General features: G+C 40.0%; 1 protein-coding gene across 15 annotated transcripts in view; it reads right to left on the bottom strand.

Moving 5' to 3' along the window:
• LOC114462050 (epidermal growth factor receptor substrate 15-like 1) overlaps positions 1-18,760 on the bottom strand; it is an 84,566-nt gene that overhangs the window by 17,046 nt on the left and 48,760 nt on the right. For 7 of the 15 annotated variants that reach the window (XR_003673907.1, XM_028444628.1, XM_028444632.1 and 4 more), the window contains 6 exons: positions 18,546-18,743; positions 14,609-14,788; positions 7,410-7,515; positions 5,976-6,026; positions 2,620-2,756; positions 2,163-2,229 (listed from right to left, as the gene is read on the bottom strand). Coding sequence is in view for 14 of the 15 variants with exons in the window: in XM_028444628.1 (XP_028300429.1) it covers positions 2,163-2,229; positions 2,620-2,756; positions 5,976-6,026; positions 7,410-7,515; positions 14,609-14,788; positions 18,546-18,743 (739 nt within the window). In the remaining variant the exon portion in view is untranslated. The remainder of the gene's footprint in view (positions 1-2,162; positions 2,230-2,619; positions 2,757-5,975; positions 6,027-7,409; positions 7,516-14,608; positions 14,789-18,545; positions 18,744-18,760) is intronic. The other 8 variants (XM_028444634.1, XM_028444626.1, XM_028444629.1 and 5 more) reach the window with 5 other exon arrangements.

Below are 18,760 nucleotides of genomic sequence, written 5' to 3'. Positions count from 1 at the left end.
TGTTGCACATTAACAGTGTCAGCAGCTTCCTGCCCGAGTTCTTTCATTCCTGCCTTTTCTGTAATAAAAGGATTATCTTTGGTCTGAATTATTGATTTTAATTATTCATCATTTTAAACTTCCGCAACCTGGTTGATAACATGTTATGAAGTGGATCAGATCTGAGCAAAGCTGCTGTGCGCTGCACTAATTCACTGTGGCTCTTCGCTGTCATCATGGACTTATGTTAACTATATTTGTTTAAGATCATAAGCTGTTCCTCCATTGTGAAGACGCTCAGTCTGCCAGTTTTCTCCATTGATTGGTCAGATGCTGCAATCTCCACCCCTTTCATGTACACGCGCACGTAGCGAGGCTGTAAACACTTGGCTTCAATTAGAGTGTTGTGATCATAGGTGATCGACGGTTGTAAAACAGCTCCTGTCTGACAGGGAATGTTTGGTTAGTTGAAGCTAATGGAGATTAATCCAATCTAGATTCATAACATAGGCCCTAAATGACTACAAAAACAACAACATATACAAAATCACTTCAAAGACACACAAAATGCCATTGAAAATGCACAAAATAACAGAAAAATACACAAAATAACAAGACCACAAAACATACATCAAAAACACATAATGACTCCAAAAACACAAGAAGGCAACAACAATTCATCATATTGACAAGTTAATAGACAAAATGAATTCGAAAACACACAAAATGTCTAGAAAACCCACACAAAATGACTACAAAGACAGAACCCTTTGTTCTTTCCTGTATTAATGCTCTGATTGGTTATTATTCTAAATGCTATGAATGTTGATAATGTGGTCCTCGGATCAGACAATCACATTTTTGTGGCCCCCGCTCTGATAAAACCTGCCTATCTCTGCATTAAATGTTAAGTTATTTAAATAATAAAATGTGCTTAAATGTGATAATTGTTAATTTCTTCAATCATATTTTAGGACCCCAAATGTGCTATTTGCATTGAATGTTTGTGACTAACTTGGGCACGTGTAAGCGTTCCATTGTTTCATTCATTCATAAACTCAATCAGCTGTTTCACACAGAGTAGCTGCTCCGCTCCTCCTGCTTCTATATGATGAGTCGACCAATGAAATATCACAGAGTCTCAGTCACAGACTGAAGCAAAGGAGAAGAAAAGTGCACCAGCAGCCTGTGAGTCTGTGTGAAACAGCTGATAGCTTTTATGAAGAACACTCATCATTTATACAATTATATACATGCAATACAAGGATAAACCACCATGGGACAGTAATTAACTCAGCAGAGGTCTTTCCAGTAACTCTACAAGATAGTCATTTATGACAAAAGACACACGTGGTTTTAGATTGAAAAGATTAGGGTAAGAAAAGCATGAACATTTTCACTGAAACATTAAAAGGAAGAGTTACTGGGTTGATGAAGTGTGATATTAGTATATAATTCATAATCTCTGTTTTAGTAAAACCATGTTGAAAAAGGTTTATCAGATTTGATACAGCAGGTATACGAGGTCATGTTATTCTAAATCAGTCAATTGTCACTTCATTGTATTTCATGTATTTCACATATCATCAAGCAACAAAAAGTAATTTTTCAAGTAAACTAAATAAATGTTTAAATTGCATAATTTGGTAACCAACATGTGAAACAGACAGATGTAAGCACTGTCTAGGACACCTTTCCAATGTGTGCTGTGAGAAATGCTGAGTCATCTCTATCTGAACAAGGACACCTCCATGCAAAATAAAAAGTGTATAATCCACAAAATTAGGAAAAATAAATGAAATCATGAAAATAGCACTAAAAATGTTCTTATGTTGGTACATGTTGGTTATTTATCATTTTTGTTGGTAAAAAACAAAACAAAAACAAATAAACTATATTTGAGCATTGAGACCGGACGTATCAAATACTGTATGATAGGAATTAATTAGATTTTTTTGTTGTTGTTCATAGACACCATAAAAGGCTCCAGTTACAAAACATTGAATTTTTCTGTCAATTATTTAATAATAAAGGATTTACAGGGTTAAGAAGAATTTCATTCAGGCAGCTTAAATGTTTTAGCCATTACTCAAAGAAACTAATAATAATCATCATTTGGTCAACAACGTGTTTTGTTCTGTTGTTTATTAGTTGATGATGTCAGCAGAATAAAGGAGCCATACCTGGTGCTTTAGGTTTCTGGTAGCTTGAGGAGGAGAATGGGTCACTGCTTTGGAGGTGAGCGGCCTGCTACACAAAGAAGAAAAAAAGCTTAACAGTGATCAGGATTGGGGTCAATTACATTTTCAATTACCCATGTTCAATTACAATTACAGTGACCAGCAGTTTCTCCAATTACATTTTCAATTACCCATGTTCAATTACAATTACAGTGACCAGCAGTTTTTCCAATTACATTTAAAACAATGTTTATCCTCAGAAAGTCAATTATAATTACGTTCTCAATTACTAAAGTTAAATTACAATTAATCACAATTACTTTTCTTACTTAATTGTGCATAGTGTGTGTTGTCCCTGCTTTCACATCAAAAGCATGTATACACATGAGAAAGAACAAACCCATGTTGTGGTTTTTAAAGAAAAGCAGGTGGTCAAACCCTAACCCTAGAAAGTTTGTACCTTGGAGGGTAACGTGGCACTTCTACTGAAGGGGTCCGGCCCAGAGAAAGGGTCCAATTTAGATGTTTTTTTAAAAAAATCTTCAGAGGAAGCCTTGAATGGATCTGTTTCTTTGAACGGGTCTCCTCCAAAAGGATCTGCAGCAAAGACAAACAACAATTTCATCTCATGATGAACGGATGCTAAATATTAATTAATTAATTCATTGTTTGTTTTGACAGCAAATTTAGTTTTAGTTATAGTCTTTTGACTAAAATGTAACATAGTTTTTATCAAATTTAGTCATCAGGACTATTTCAGTTATAGTTTAGTTTTAGACAACTAATTGACATTAAAGCTGCTGTATGTAGAATCCTCTCTCCGCTTTGTTTTGAAACCAAAACTGAAACTTAGCCTCCCATACCGATATATTTTCTAAACACTCTTAGTGACTTTTTCTCAATAAAGACGAGTGACATTTCTGGTGTTTTAGAGACTCTGACATGAACGCACGTATCACTCTGTAGTTACTGCCCTGAACAGAGGTTGCTGCCGTCAGCTCATTCCCACAAGAGAGCTCACACAGTCGGCTGTGATCCTTCCGACTGATGCTCTGAGCGGACTGAAAACCATCAATCTGCATCCAGACTGTAAAATAAATTAACCTTGAATAAGATTATCTTAGGTTTACATGCAATTTATCCCATCTCTTATCACTCTCTCTCTCTCTCTCTGAAACAAGTGTGTGTGTGCGGCGGACCCTGTCCATGAGGACACAAAGCGGCCCATTCCTTCCGAGTATGTTTTTGCCTTTAAACTGTTGCTACTCCACATCGGTCTGCCTTTTTCTGCTTGATTTGCCGTGTAACTGTTGTGTCTAACACTACAATAGAGACTTCTGCTGGAACGTCCATCATTACACTTTTACTACTGATGATACCTGAATGTGCCTGACTTCAGTCGAGCAGCCAATAGTAATGCCAAAAATGGCTCATGGAGCGCACGTGTTTGTAGAAATATCGCTGATTGGCTGAAAACGTCACGCTCCTGGGTTTATAAACTTAATTTACAGAGCCAGGAGAAGGAGAACACATTCACTGTCCACTCAGAACACATTGGATTATAATATGTTCAAAGATGTTTATATATTTTTGAACAAATTATGCCAAAAACAAACTTACAAACTGCAACCTTATTATTTTAGGGCTCTATTCTCCCATGTGCGTAAGTCCAAAAAGCCGAGCAGCGGCGCTGTGTGCTATTCTCCCCCTGTACTTAAGTCAGTTGCTGTGCGCCTTCACCCCAGTTACACTCTGTGGGTGGAGCAGCCCTGAAATGTGGGTGTTCCCATTCAAATCTGGCTTTACGCACATTCTCCGGTGTGCGTAAGTCCTTTTCCTCTTACACGCTTCTAACAATGGAATAAGTGCAGCGCCCCGATAAGGTGAAACAGTATATTGCACTAGAAATAAGGACTTAGTAACATTTGAAGCCACACGGACTCGTGCGTCACTCAGCTGCTGCTGTGTGATTAATTAAAACTCTGACAGAAGCAGACTTCTGTCCACGTTGGTCACAGTGATTCAACTATTTTCATACTATGTCCAACGTAAAGTCATAGTTTGATCCACTACAGATTGAAACAAGCTGTCATATGCGGATGAGGAAGGAGCAGAAACTGTTCCCACACATATCTTAATGAGGCTCAGCTCAGGTCGCTTTAAACTATTTATGTGTAAAACTGTGTATTATGGAAGCCAATAGTTCTGTTTCATTGCAAACATCCCTCTGTATTAAAGCAGGACGCTGCAGCCACGTTATTTCCTCATATCTCCAGAGCATCTAACTCGGTCACGCTTTACAGCAATGATGATGACGATGATGATGATGATGAAGGAGAGAGATTTTAACTGTGACTCAGTCACACTGCAATAATCTGATCAAATCAAATTGTTACATTGTTTATCAACAAAGGCTTTTCAAATTAAAAGTGAACTTTATCATTTTCATGGATATCAATGACATTTACAAGCATTGGGAAAACTCCAGGTTCTGTGATGTCTAGACAGCCCCAAAAAAATGACATCACCGCCTCTTTTCCTTCAGCCCGCCTTCATTCACAAATACGCACTTTTTGGCTCCTTACGCGTGGTGGGGGTGTCAGCAGCCTGGACCAAAGAATACGCATTGGAGAGAAGCACGTGACTGCAGGTGCGCAAAAAAACGCTTAAGTCCAGACGGGAGAATAGACCCCATAGTGAACTAAAATATAAAGCAGATTAGTTTATGGGTGAAACATTCATTAGGGGCACATTTGGGATGTTGGAAATCATGGAACTCAAAGGTTGCAGTAGCTCACTTAATTTCCCATGTCAGTAAGGGGGGGTCCTGTGCTGTATGAGTAGCATAGCAGCTGTGCTGAATTTTTCCTAATGTTTGTTTAACATGGGGTTGAATGATGAAGGTCTTTCTACTCCAGTACCTTTTTGTGGTAACGGAGTGGAGTGGACAACATGAAAGTCAGTCACAGTCCTCACACACTGAGGTACAACTTCATGGTTCCTGTTCTAATACCTTATGTCCTTCATTGACTTTTTAAAAATTGACATCAAAAAGTTGATGATAACGGAGTAGAAAGTGAAAAGCATTCCCACCTTATTTCCCAGTTAAAATGGAAAAAAAAAACTTGACATGTTGTGCACAGCTCCAGTGTCATAGCTACAGTATAGGGGTTACACAAACCTTAGTTCACCTTTTAGTTCAAAGAGTGAGACACTGACTCATTAAGTAATGAAGTGGAACAAGTTTTCTGTGACACTAACTAAAATGACTTTTTTTTTCCAAATCCTGAGTGTGGAATGACATTCAAGTTTTTGTGCATCAAACATACAGTGATAATAGACAATAAAATGGCTTACACTGTATGCTTAGGTAGCATGAAATTAAATTTGCTAAATTCATTTTGCAATGACGGGACCCAGAGTTGTGACATGGCAAAAAGTGCTGAAAATCGTCAATTGAACCTGTATTACGAAATAATCTTTTCTCCCCGTCATTCAGACCTGTAGTAAAGTTACTTTGACTCAAAATCTTTGTAAAATTTGCGTTTAGATAATTTACTCTTTAAAATGATGAAAAATATGGTACAATTTTCTAAAAATGAGATTGTTACACGTGTGTGTATGTGTAATTTAGTGAACAAACTCTCAAACAAAGCCACTGATAAAAGGACTGAGAGGGCAGCATTCAAAGTCAATGTGATCGGAATATATCTGTAATATCTCTGTGGGATTAAATTATTAGTGACCATTGACAAAAATAGTAAAAAATAAAGAAGTAATTATAAAAAAAAACAATACATTTACTCAAGTAAATACCTGTGGATGCTGACGGCGGCTTAGTAAAAGGATCATTTTGAAATGGATCACCTAAAAGAGGAAAGAAGCCAAAAGCAAGAAGCAAACAGGAAATGAAAGGAAGGAAAAGAAAACAAGAGTCAGAAAGCAATTTCAACTGAAGAAAGAAATAAACAAACGGAGAGCAAAAAGTCTGACGACAGACAAGAAACGAATGAATGAAAAAATCAAATGCAAACAACAAAACCCCTTTTCAAATTCAAAATTTCCATTTTTCACCCAAAAAAAAGGTTTTCACCTCAGATAATAACAATAATAATAATAACAATAATAATAATAATAATAATAATAATAATACCGTAACATTGAAAATTAATTAGCTCCTGTGTCTGAACCAGTCAGTAAAGAAGGAGAAACTGTGGACCAGGCTCAAAGGCACTAAGGCAGTGAAAACAACTGCTCCATCAAGCAGACAAGTAACTGGAGCTTGACTGCTTTGTTTGTTCATTCAGGTTCTCATAAAATAATAATAAAATGTGATGGTCACATGACGCATGTAATCTCCGGGCTACCAGTTGCCCACGTCTGGTCTATAGCAAAAAAGGTGACCATGATGTCTTATGGTTGGTTTTTGTTTTTGTTCTTGTAATACAGCAAGAACGAGCCATTGTGACAAACCCACCTTGCATCAAAGTGCAGCGTTTTGTAGCGCCGCAGCTGATTTTCCTCTTCATTTGGGATTTTTGTAGTTTCTTTCCACATTTTTTTAATATATTATATATTAATCTTTAAAACAAACAACACAAGGACAAGTTTGAAACATTGTGGTGGAGGAGACAAATAAGCGAATCTAGTGATTCCGAGATGGAATCATGCCAGGTCACTGGTTCTAATCTATCCTGGGCCATCATCACTGTGGGATGTTGAGAGAGTTTCTGAACCCTAACTGCTTGTGTTGTACATTGCTTTGGATAAAAGAGTCTGATAAATTAAATTGTAATCTAGTTTATGGCAAACATTATCTGACAAAAGCTCAAGTATTTTACACAATCTTTTTATAAAGCCTGCAATTTTAGTCGAATCTAGGTAGCCGTTAAGAAGAGAGCAAACTACAATGCAAGGGTTAAGACTTGGGAAGTAATTAAAAATTTAGAAAAAAATAGAGCAAGAAAAAAAAAAAAGACAATTTATTGTCAGCGATAAATAGAGAAAAGTTTTTTTTTTTTTTTAATCCCTATAGATTTCAATCAAAATAAAAGACTCCAAAATTGGAAAAACAAGGCAAAGGGGTATACGGAGAGAAAAGTGTTTTAAGTAAGTCATGTCAGAGACATCTTATTTTACTGTGGGTTTTTTTTCTTAATGTGAGTCAACGTGACTGTGTAAGATGTCCTTGAACCTTTCATAAATAAAGAAAAAAAAGAAAAAAGAAAGTTGAGAGAAAGTTTTAAAAACCTTTAAAGGGGTCGCTCTTGAAGGGGTCTTCAGAGTGGAATGGGTCTGTGTGCAGCTCTCTTTGTTGGCTGTTAAAAACTGCAGGTTTCACCTTGAACGGATCTTCCTGTGAAGACAAAACAAACAGTGCAAAGGTTTCCAAACTGCTAAGGCATCCACAGAGCTGCCAAGCATCACCCTTTGAGTGTGACAGTCATGCAATTTGACCCATTGTCACACCACACTTGACATTTCTCACGCTTAAATTTCCCCATTCAATACTGTATTTTTTCACGATAATAAACTTTGGTCCTCGCCTGCTTTCCGTAGTTCGAATAACTCTGACTGACTGACCGAGATAACCAATCTCAGTCGTCCTCGTCATAGCGGCTGCCTCTACTGTCCTCCTGGCTTCTTACTGCAGAGTCCACGCTAACTGCATAATAATTCCTGGATGTAATTTTCTTTTGTGTGTAGAAGTCAAACGTGTTTCATTTGTTTTGGAAGACAAAGTTGTGTTTTACATATACTGTATTGTTGAATTCTTGTTTTATTGTAATTATAAATGGTTCAGTTTCAGTTAAAAATGAGATGCAGAGATTGAGGAGGCGGAGCCTCTGGCCTATGAGACTGAACAGAAAGTGAAGGTGGGAGGAAGGAAACCAAAATGGCTCCTGAAGAATGCAACTAAAACCTGCAGCACAGCAGGTCAGTGGGAATATTTGAGCTGGTTTGAACCAAACACTTTGTTCGAGTATTTTTTGAAGATTTTCCCTTTTTCTGTTGTTGGAAGAACAGACAACTGCAAATAAATGTAAAAAAGAAAAAATGATTGAAAAGTACACAGACTTAAATAATCTTTTATCCTTTTTTCCCCCAATTAGGACTATGATGTTAAACTGTCTGTATAATCTAAATGAAAAAATGTGATCGTGATTTTACAAAGAAAAAAATTGTGTTATGATTCTTTTCTTCCATATCGCCCACCCCTAATTAATGTCTCAGACTCTAAATCACTTTAGGCAACACCCCATTGCCAATGTGTCACTTTGTAGCTAAGTTGCATGGCTAGCTATAAGCAGGGGTGGACATACTGTAAGTGGTGCTTTATGTGACACGAGGAACAAGGTGTTTAATTTCACACAGAAACCCCATGACTGAGGTGAGGGAACGAGTGAAAACAGAATAAAAGTGGGTCACATTCTGATGTGAAGCACAGTTCCAGAGCAGAGTGTAGATCTAAACATTTCATATCCCACAGGCTCCACAAATAATAGTATATTTTCAGAGAATTTGTGTGATATTTAATGTTAGCTCCAGAGATCTGAGGAGCTGAAAGCACCAGCTCTTAATAGGAAACTAAAAATCACATCAATAATAGATCAGTTGTGCAGAATATGAGCCGATGCTTTAAGAATGACTTCAAAATGTCACGGAAGCTCCATTAAGTTTTACTTTGGTGTTTTCACACCGGACTGAATGTGAACCACAACTGAAGCTTGTGCAGAAGGTTGGCTGTTGTCACACAGAAATGTGGTGCAGAATATGAAGTAAAAAACCCACTGTAACAGACAGAAATAGGTCATCCAGCTTTTGATTGGCATGCTAACAGCAGAGAGCAACTGGAAGTAATGCAAGCTAAGTAAACAAAGTGATCACAGACTGAACCAGGCTCTACACCCACATCTACTGCTGGTTTAGAGAGAGGAAGAGTCATAAGGACAGTGATGATGATGATGACGACGACGACGACGACGACGACGACGACGACGACGACGACGACGACGACATTCTCTCGGTAGGATAAATAGGACCTGGGGCCTCATTTATAAAACTGTAAGATCACTTCAGCTGGCGTACGCTAAGACCCTCTACGTGGTAGAGGGTCGTCTTCTGATCGAGAGGTTGGGGGTTCGATCCCAGTACCTGACTATGTGTCGAAGTGTCCTTGGGCAAGACACTGAACCCTAAGTTGCTCCCAGTGGTCGCCTTGCATGGCAGTCCTGTCCCACTGGTGTGTAAATGTGAGAGTGATTGGGTGAATGAGCTGATATGTAAAGCGCTTTGAGATTGCTTCAGTGTGGTGATAAAGCGCTATATAAAATCAAGTCCAAGTCCAAATCCATTTATAAAAGAGGGAGCATGCCTATCCTAATTTTATAAATCCCAACCTGCTCTAAAGTTGTCGTACGTGAGAAAACACCTTGCTCCACCAATACATTGCCTATAAAAGGTCAGGTGAAATATTCACCAATACAAAATTCACGATGGATCGATGGGGAAAACGAGCGAATAAAACAGATTTCACGCAATGCGAGGTGGAGGTATTCATTGTTGAGGTGGACACACACAGGAGAGAGTAATTTGGTGACAGTGCGCATTGTGAATGATTGAAGGGCAGAAGAATGTTGCATTGTCTCAGAGCGTCAGACTGTGACTGAGGTAAAAAATAAATAGACATAAAAGCGATGGAAGAACGTCTGATCAACAGGTGGAGGAAAGAGCACCGGAGCTCAGCCTCACAGACCAAAAGCTGGAGGATCATTGGTGAACCCAACTGTGCTGTAAGGGGACACAGATGCACTATATGTGCCAGAAACATGGGATTAAATTGTATTTCCTTGTTTCAAATAATAAAAATGAACATGTAGTAAAACGCCTTTGGAGCGTAATTCCCAATAGTTTAATTTCAAGTAAAACAAAACCAGGGTGTGTACTGGGTGAGTGGTGCTGTGGCTGGGCTGAGTGAGGCCAGGGGCTCCACAGCACCTCATCCTCACCGGGGGGTGGGGTGGGTCCTGCCTATAAATCTCGCTGGTCTCTGTAGATCAGCTCCCTCCAGAGTCTCCCGTGCACCTCGTCCTCCAGCAGTGCCAGATAAGCCACTGAGCGTCTTTACGCATTGTGAGTGCGTTCCTTTTTATAACAGCTGCAGGTTTTGCAGCCAATTGATCAGCAGTATATGTAGGCGCACACAAATTTATTCACTTTCTGGGGCGTCAGTGTAATTGTTCAGATTAGTCATGATCTATGATGTGAGTTTGCACCTGCCTGTGGGTCATACTATTTTCAGAGCTGAAAACAGTCACCGCAAACAGTTCCAGATTTGATGAATTGCATTGCGCCCACTGCATTAATTTATTTGCATTTCTTGCTCCCATTTTTTTGCTCCCCTTATGAGATCATTTACATTTACAAATACCACAACACATTTACAAATTATTACAACACTTTTACAAATGACCAAACCAAATAGTTAGTTAGTTTTACGAATGCTGATAAATGGGTCCGCTGGAGGTCCCGGAAAGTCAGTGTTTTCCCTCTGTCACTGCCAATCCGCCTTGAACACAGAGTATTTTATTTTGAAAATAGTCCCCCCCCACTTTTCTGTTGTGAGTTCACACAAAACATTAATAAATGACCGCAATACATTAACAAATTACTGCAACACTTTATTAACAAAATAACAAATATAGAAACACAATATATATTAACAAATATAGAAACACTTTTACAATTACAATGTGCCTTTGTAGATCTATCTCAACATTTGTAAAAAAGTGTTTTACTATTTGTATTTTTTTTTAGATGATTATGTATATTTGTTTTCAAAATTGTAACTTTGTTGTGGCATTTGTAAAAGTGTTGCAATAACTTGTAAAAATGTTGCAATAATTTTTAAAAGTGTTGTGGTATTTGTAAGTGTGTTTTGCACTTCTCAGCCACCAGAGATCCGCCTACTTTACATATTCATCAGAGGGAAACGTGCTAAATAGATTGTGGGCGCATTGTGACGCGCTGAAGATGCGCAGTCCTGATTCTCTGGGGTATGTACCACTTATTAGTGCGTGAAGTGACGTTTGCACATGTTTTAATACCCCTAAACCTTTAGTTAGTCTGCCTCATCATCTCGCCAAGTTTGTTTTTTAAAAATCCCTAATGTTGCTTACGAATGGCTTAAGCTTTCTGTTTTATGTACGTTGCGTTTATAAATCAGGCCACTGGTCTGAATGTAATTTCATTTGGTTTATATATATATATATATATTTATTTGTGTATCTATTTTTCAGCCATTTCATTAGATTTCATCTAAAAGTTATTCTTAGAATCCTCTGATAGTGATTTACTCATAAACAAATGCTGAGGTAGAAATTGCAGCTCGTAAGTTTGTTTTTGACTCATATTTTCCTTTGGTGCAGGAGTCCATGCTGATTCCAGAACATGAGTACAGAGAGGACACATGATTCATTGCCTTAGACCATGGGTGTTTAACTCTGGCCCGCGGGCCAAATTTGGCCCGCCGTGTAATTTCATTTGGCCCTTGAGGCAATATCAAATTAACATTAGAGCTGGCCCGCCGGTATTATACAGCGGCGGTGCCGCTGTAACACCGCATTCACCGCTAATACTACAAATCCCATAATGCTCTGCTGTTGTTTTGGCGCGCCAGCCGTGCTCTCTCCTCTGTGTCAGTAGCGATCCGTGTTCTTGCGCAACGCTTCGGCTGAAAGCCGGCCGGCTCACCCCGCCTCCCCGTGCCTCTCTTCCAGACGTGCTGCGGCCTCATACTACAACTGTCAGTGTCAATGTGTTACCCCTACCAAAAATGGCGAAAAGGAAGGGAGAAAACAGAACTTTTCTGGACAGGTGGGAGACAGAATATCTGTTTATATATGTAAAAGACAGACCTGTTTGTCTCGTTTGTGGAGCCAACGTGTCGGTAACTAAGGAGTACAACATTAGGCGACACTATGAAACGAAACACCAGGACACGTACAAGGACCTGGACACGACTCAAAGGAGCCAGAAAGTAGAGGAGATGAAAAGAGGTTTGGTTTCACAACAGAATATGTTCAAAAAAGCCACAGCACAAAATGAGGCTGCTGTAAAGGCGAGTTATATCGTGGCAGAAGAAATCGCCAAATCAACCCGACCCTTTAATGAGGGAGAGTTTGTTAAAAAGTGCATGCTGAAAGTTTGTGACCAAGTGTGCCCAGAGAAAAAGCAGGCCTTTTCAAACGTAAGCCTGAGCAGGAACACAATAGCTGAGCGCACATGTGATCTTGCCACCAATCTGCATGACCAGCTGATGGAAAAGGGAAAAGATTTTGTTTCTTTTTCCCTTGCTGTGGACGAGAGCACTGACCCGTCTGATACTGCGCAGCTGTCAGTCTTCATCCGCGGTGTCGACTCAAATCTGTGTGTTACGGAGGAGCTTTTGGGATTTAAATCCATGCATGGCACAACCACAGGGAAGGAAATCTTTGAGGAGGTTTGCAAATGTGTAACTGAAATAAACCTGCCGTGGGATAAACTCGTGGGATTAACCACTGATGGTGCACCAGCGATGAGTGGTAAAAAGAATGGACTGGTGGGCAGGATTCGTGAAAAGATGCGGTAAGAGAACTGTGCAGGTGAGTTATCTGTTTATCACTGCATCATACATCAAGAGTCACTGTGTACTAAAGCCCTAAAGATGGAACATGTTATGACCACAGTAACACAAGTTGTTAACTTTATAAGAGCCAAAGGTCTGAATCACCGCCAGTTTAAGTCTTTTCTGGACGAGTTTGGTTCGGAACACACAGACGTGTCGTATCACACAGAGGTGAGATGGTTAAGCCGCGGAAAAGTACTGAACAGATTTTTCGAGCTGCGTGAAGAAATATGTCAGTTTCTGCAAAGCAAAGGGAAGGACACAGCAGAGCTCCGGGAGCAAAAGTTTCCATGTGAGCTGGCGTTTCTGTGTGACATCTCAAGCCATCTTGATGCGCTGAACCTGCAGCTACAGGGGCGGGGCCGCATCATCACAGATATGTACTCGTCAGTGAGAGCTTTTAAAACTAAACTCTGCCTGTGGGAGAATCAGCTGCTGCAAGGAAACCTTGGCCATTTCCCCTGCTGCCAAACCATAAAAACGCAGATCTCTACCGCCGTGTGCGCACAGTTTGCTGAAAAACTCGGCGCTGAGTTTAGCCGGCGATTTGGCGACTTTGATCGTCAGAAATGTAGATTTGAACTGCTTAGTAATCCCTTCACAGTTGATGTGGAAAAAGCACCAACTAACCTCCAAATGGAGCTGATTGAACTCCAGTGTGATGACACGCTGAAGTCAAAGTATGATGTTGTTGGCGCCGCACAGTTTCCACAATTCATCCCTGACACAATGCCTCAGCTCCGCACCCAAGCTGCTCAATTGCTCTCCATGTTCGGCAGCACTTATCTATGTGAGCAACTTTTCTCCTCAATGAAGATGACGAAAACGTCTCACAGGATACGTCTGACTGATGAACACCTTCGTTCGATAATGAAGGTTGCCTCAGCTCAAAGCCTGAACCCCGACATTAAAGAACTAGAATCCAAGAAAAGATGCCAGGTATCTGGCTTGGGCACATCAGATTAGATCAGTGTAAAAAGGCCTGAATGGTTGATTTATTCATTGTTGTTTTATTTTCAAATTTATTAGCCTGTGGAAAAAGTTAATGTTGATATTTACCTCAGAAATAGAAAAGAGGCATTCAATTTTTTATTTAAATTTTATTTAATATGCCATTGATGTTTTTTTCTTTGTTTTTTGAAAGTTGATTTTGCACTATTAAGTTATATAAGCGTTGCTTGTTCCATATTCAGTGTTAAAGCAAATCAGTGTAGCAAACTGAGCAATAATTAACGTTTTATTCATGCACTTTCTCTTGCTACTTCAAGGCTTGAATGTTTGATTCATTCATTATTGTTATTTTATTTTCAAATTTATTATTAGCCTGTGGAAAAAGTTTATTTTGATATTTACCTCAGAAGGCTGCAAATAGAAAAGAGGCATTCAATTTTTATTAAAATTTTATTTGATGTGCCATTGATATTTTTTAATTATTATTATTATTATTTGAAACTCGATTTTGCATGTCACTATAAAGTTATATAAGCCTTGCTTGTTCAATATTCAATGCAAAACTTGTTTGGGTCCCTATTAAAAGGTTAATTTGTTCAACCTTGGCCCGCGGCTTTGTTCAGTTTTAAATTTTGGCCCACTCTGTATTTGAGTTTGACACCCCTGCCTTAGACAGTATATAAGATATTAGCTTAGCACAGAAATCAGCCACTATATTATATATAATTGACAAAAGTACGAGGTGAAGAGTTTGTTCTCTTGGTCACGCCATAAACAAAGTGAAGCAGACTGAGTGACCTGAGAAGCTCTGCAGGAGAAAAGAGGTCCTGACCTGTGTGTCTCTCACCATGGCTGAGAAGCTCCCCTGCTCCTTATCACTGAAGCCTTCGCTCATGTCAGCCAGGTTTGTCATGCTGCCTCCATGGGTTCCATTCAGGTTGCTGTTGTACTGCTCAATGCTCTTTGATACTTCCTGCTGACTGTCCTGAATCTGTGACAACTTGCTGCGAGCCTGAAGAAGAAGAAGAAGCACACAATGATTAAATACAAAGTCACACCTATGGACTTCATGTACAGTAAAGTGTCTGTTCTAACTGTTAATACACATACATTATAATTATAACAATGCTGGGCCTGTTAACTGTTAATGAGTTAAACTAAGTTTCTGACATGCGAGCATGCTAACAGACAGCTGCTGCAATTAGGGTTGGGGTCAGTTATAATTTCGATTTCAATTACCCATTACAATTCAATTATGATTACAGTGACCGGCATTTTTTCCAATTCCAATTAAATTACAGTTATTTTGCCCCTGAAAGTCAATTACAATTACAGTACAATCTCAATTACAATTAATCACAATTACTGAGTCTAAAATAAATAACCTCGTAAAAGTTAACCTTTGTTGTGGCGGTTTTGAATGGAGTGAGACTGAGTCAAGTTTTAGGGTTGCTGGTCAGATGCGGACACAGGGTTTATTTGGTCAAAGGGTTTTAGAAGCAGACCGGTCTGGGATTCAAAGGTTTCTGTGTGTGTGTACCAATGAATCTGTCATTGTTCTGTGCTCTCAGGGTTTTGTATGTTGCTGATAGTGCTAGTCATAACAATGACTCAGCCGCCGAGAAGAGACCTTGGTAAATATTATCAGTACGATAGTATCTGGCCTGCTTAGAGCAGTTTGACCAGAACTGACCAGGAGAGATTCTGCAATCACATATCAACCTTCTTAGCTTTCTGTTAGCATCTCTAATGATAACAGGTCAGTTTTGTTCCATGTCTTAAATCAGCTGTAAAATACAGTAAAAACAAATATATATCATCTAATTTCTTTCCTATCTATTGGTTACCTTGTTAGGCTTCCTAATCAATGAAAAAAAGGTTTTCTCTCAGTTTACCCCTCGATAAAATTTTGTTTTGAATGGTAAAATATGAGAAAGCTTGATAGAAAACATATTTTAGTAATTGTTACTACATATGTGTAGAACTGTACTTAGAACTGTAACATGGTTCCTCATTTTTGTGTTAAATTATAATTGACAATTTATATAATAATTTTATATTATTATAATTTTCATGGTAATTACAATTCCAAAGTCAAATAACTAAACTCAATTACAATTGAACTACAATTATGACAGTATCAGATTTTTAAAATTACAACTACACCATAATTGCAATTGATTATCAATTATGCAATTACAATTATAATTGTCCCCAAACCTGGCTGCAATGCTAGCAGGTCAAACAACACTGGGAGGATGAAGTCGCATCAACAACAGAGATAAAAGGGTGTCGGGGGCCGGAATAGGGGGCCACATCCCGGCGGGGCGGTCTGGCTTGGCCCTTGGAGGGGGCCCTGGCTTTAAAAAAAAAAAAAACTGAAGCTCGTGGCGCGGGCGGCATCAGTGAAGGGTGATCTGGGGCGCCGTGGGGGGCTAGGTTGGGGTGCCTGGGGGCCGGCGGGGAGACTCCCAGCGGCCCCCTGGTGCCTTATGCGGCTTGGGGTGTGGTCGTCCTCCCTGGGCGGGCTGCTCCTGGTGCTGCATCCGTTCCGGGTCCTTCTGGCCTGGGGTCGGGCCCCTGCTGGCTCTGGGCTCGCCGGCGGGTGCCCACTGGCTGCCTGTTCGGCGCGGTTCTGGTCGTCTGCTGGGCGTGGGCTTCGGCTCCTCCGCTGGGGCCTCGGGCAGGGAGTTCTCTGGGCCCTCCCCTCGGGGGGTTGGGCGCGGGGGTGGGGTGGGGGGGTGGGGGGGTCGATGGGGTGGGGGGTCTGGGGGTTGGGGGTGGGATCGGTGGCGTGGTGCGCTGGGTCCTTGGCTCCTTGGGGCTTTCTCGGGTGTGTATGGGGGGGCGATGGCTGCCTCTCGGCTTGGGATCTTGGGGGCGTTCGGGGGACTGCTTGGCCGTGGGGTGGTCGCCGGGGGCCCTTAGGCTGCCTGCTCTTGCTGCTGGCCTGACTGCTTCTTCGGGCCCGGGGGCGGCTCTTGGGTTTTGCAGTGACGGTACTTGGAAATACATTTGTCATGGATGCACTGGCCTTGGGCTGTGGGATAACACTCATACTGGGCTCAACCTTAGACACGTTGTTCCCAAATACCTGTTTTATGGAATTTCCACTCACCTCTTCCTCTGTTCACAGCCACCACCATTATTCCTAAACCACACACTGGTCACCAAACTGGCTTGACAACACAACAATAAACACAATATACACAACCACAATTTCACATCGCATCACTTAAAACTATTCCCCACCCATTCCATATCCTATCTTGTATCCCTCTTCCCTGTTAACTTCCCCACCCCCCTCCAACCCCTCACCTTGGTGTAACACTGCCCTCTCTTTTTTACATCCTCCCTTTAATAAAGTATTTCTTACCCTTCCCTAGGGAGGGCTGGTGACGGTCACAATTATGCAATGAAATAAATAAATTTATTTAATTGCAATAATAAAATATGCATTGCTGTCAAAAGATTGCACTTCTTGTAGTGTTAACCTTCGACAGCATGTGCAGACAAGGTAAAAATAAAAAAAAAAATAAAAAAAATAAAAAAAAAAAACAAAAAAAAACAACAGAGATAAAAAGTGCGTTATTCAGTAGCTGATATGATGTGCTGTGATCGTTAATCAGTCTACACCAACACATGATCGTTACATAAGTGTACGGTTCTGTTGAGCTACAGTGTTAAATAATCCCATAATACTCCACTGAAGGTTAATAAAACTCCTCTAAGCAATATAACTTTATATTATTAGTATATTATAAAGTATAGCTTTAATTCAGAATAAAACGTAAATCCTCTTTAAACTGACAATGTAAACATATAAGAATGCTCGCCCTGTCGCGATGATGCACTGTTGACGACATAATCTAAGATGGCCGCCCAAAGCAAGTATTGGACTGGTGCCAAGACTATTTATTTAATAAGAGCATTAGAAGACATAGATATAATAGAGTGGATGGACGGAAGCATAGACATGCAGACATTCATGGACATATTAAACACACACGGACATCAGCAAACGCAACAGGGGGACATCGGGGGACATGAAGCCCTGCACCAGGACACAGAGCTTCACTAATGATGTGTGGGTCGTTGGAAAATTCTCTTTCCACTCAAAGTCCTGTAGAGTGGAGGTAGAACAGCCATTGCATGAACTGCTGGCTCTGATTGACCAAAGTACAGTCTTCTCCTGCTCAGCGGACATAAGTGACACCGTATGTTATTGTCGAGCTGCTGCTTCAAAACTACAATCAAAATAAAAGTGAAAATAGTTCTTATGTAGTCTTCTATGTTGTAAGATCATGTAGCAGATCCCGATAAATCTGCTTTTATTGGTAAATAAGGAGATTTTGCACATCATCAGAAACTAAGGCAATAGTTTAATACTACGACTGATACTCTGGACCTTTAATTAACCATTATTTCTAGGTTTTAGTCTATAACTGCTTGATTTAGAATTTAAAAATACTAGTTTTACGTTTATAAAATATAGTTCTACTACTTCAGGTTTTTTTTCTTTCTTTATTTCTTTCTTTTTTCTTTCTTCTCTTTGTCTGCACATGCTGTCAAAGGTCAACACTACAACAAGTGCAATCTTTACTGCTTCAGGTATAAAGTCAGCATCATCCCACATACTGCACTTATATTCATGTTGTATTACATTCTGAACAAAACTGGACATTATAAACTACTTTTAAAGTAGTTTATAATGCACAAAATGAAGCATTTAATATCGAGTTAATTAAAAACTGTAACCGCTGACACACCTGGTTGATCTCATCCTGGGTGGCTTTCAGAGACTTGATGATGGTCTCTAGTTGGATTTTGCCAGCAGCAAGACTCTGCTCCAGCTGGTTCTCTTCCTGTTGCAACCGTCCCAAGTCAGCCTTTGCCCTGCTCAGCTCCTCCTCCTGGTTCTGCAGGTCCGACTCCTGGGAGTGGATCTGGGTTTGAAGAGTCGAGATCTAGAGGTCCAGAGGAA

The sequence above is a fragment of the Gouania willdenowi genome, chromosome 4 (genome assembly GCF_900634775.1).
Source record: "Gouania willdenowi chromosome 4, fGouWil2.1, whole genome shotgun sequence".
NCBI lineage: Eukaryota > Metazoa > Chordata > Actinopteri > Blenniiformes > Gobiesocidae > Gouania > Gouania willdenowi.
This window is presented reverse-complemented; position numbering and strand designations above follow the sequence as displayed.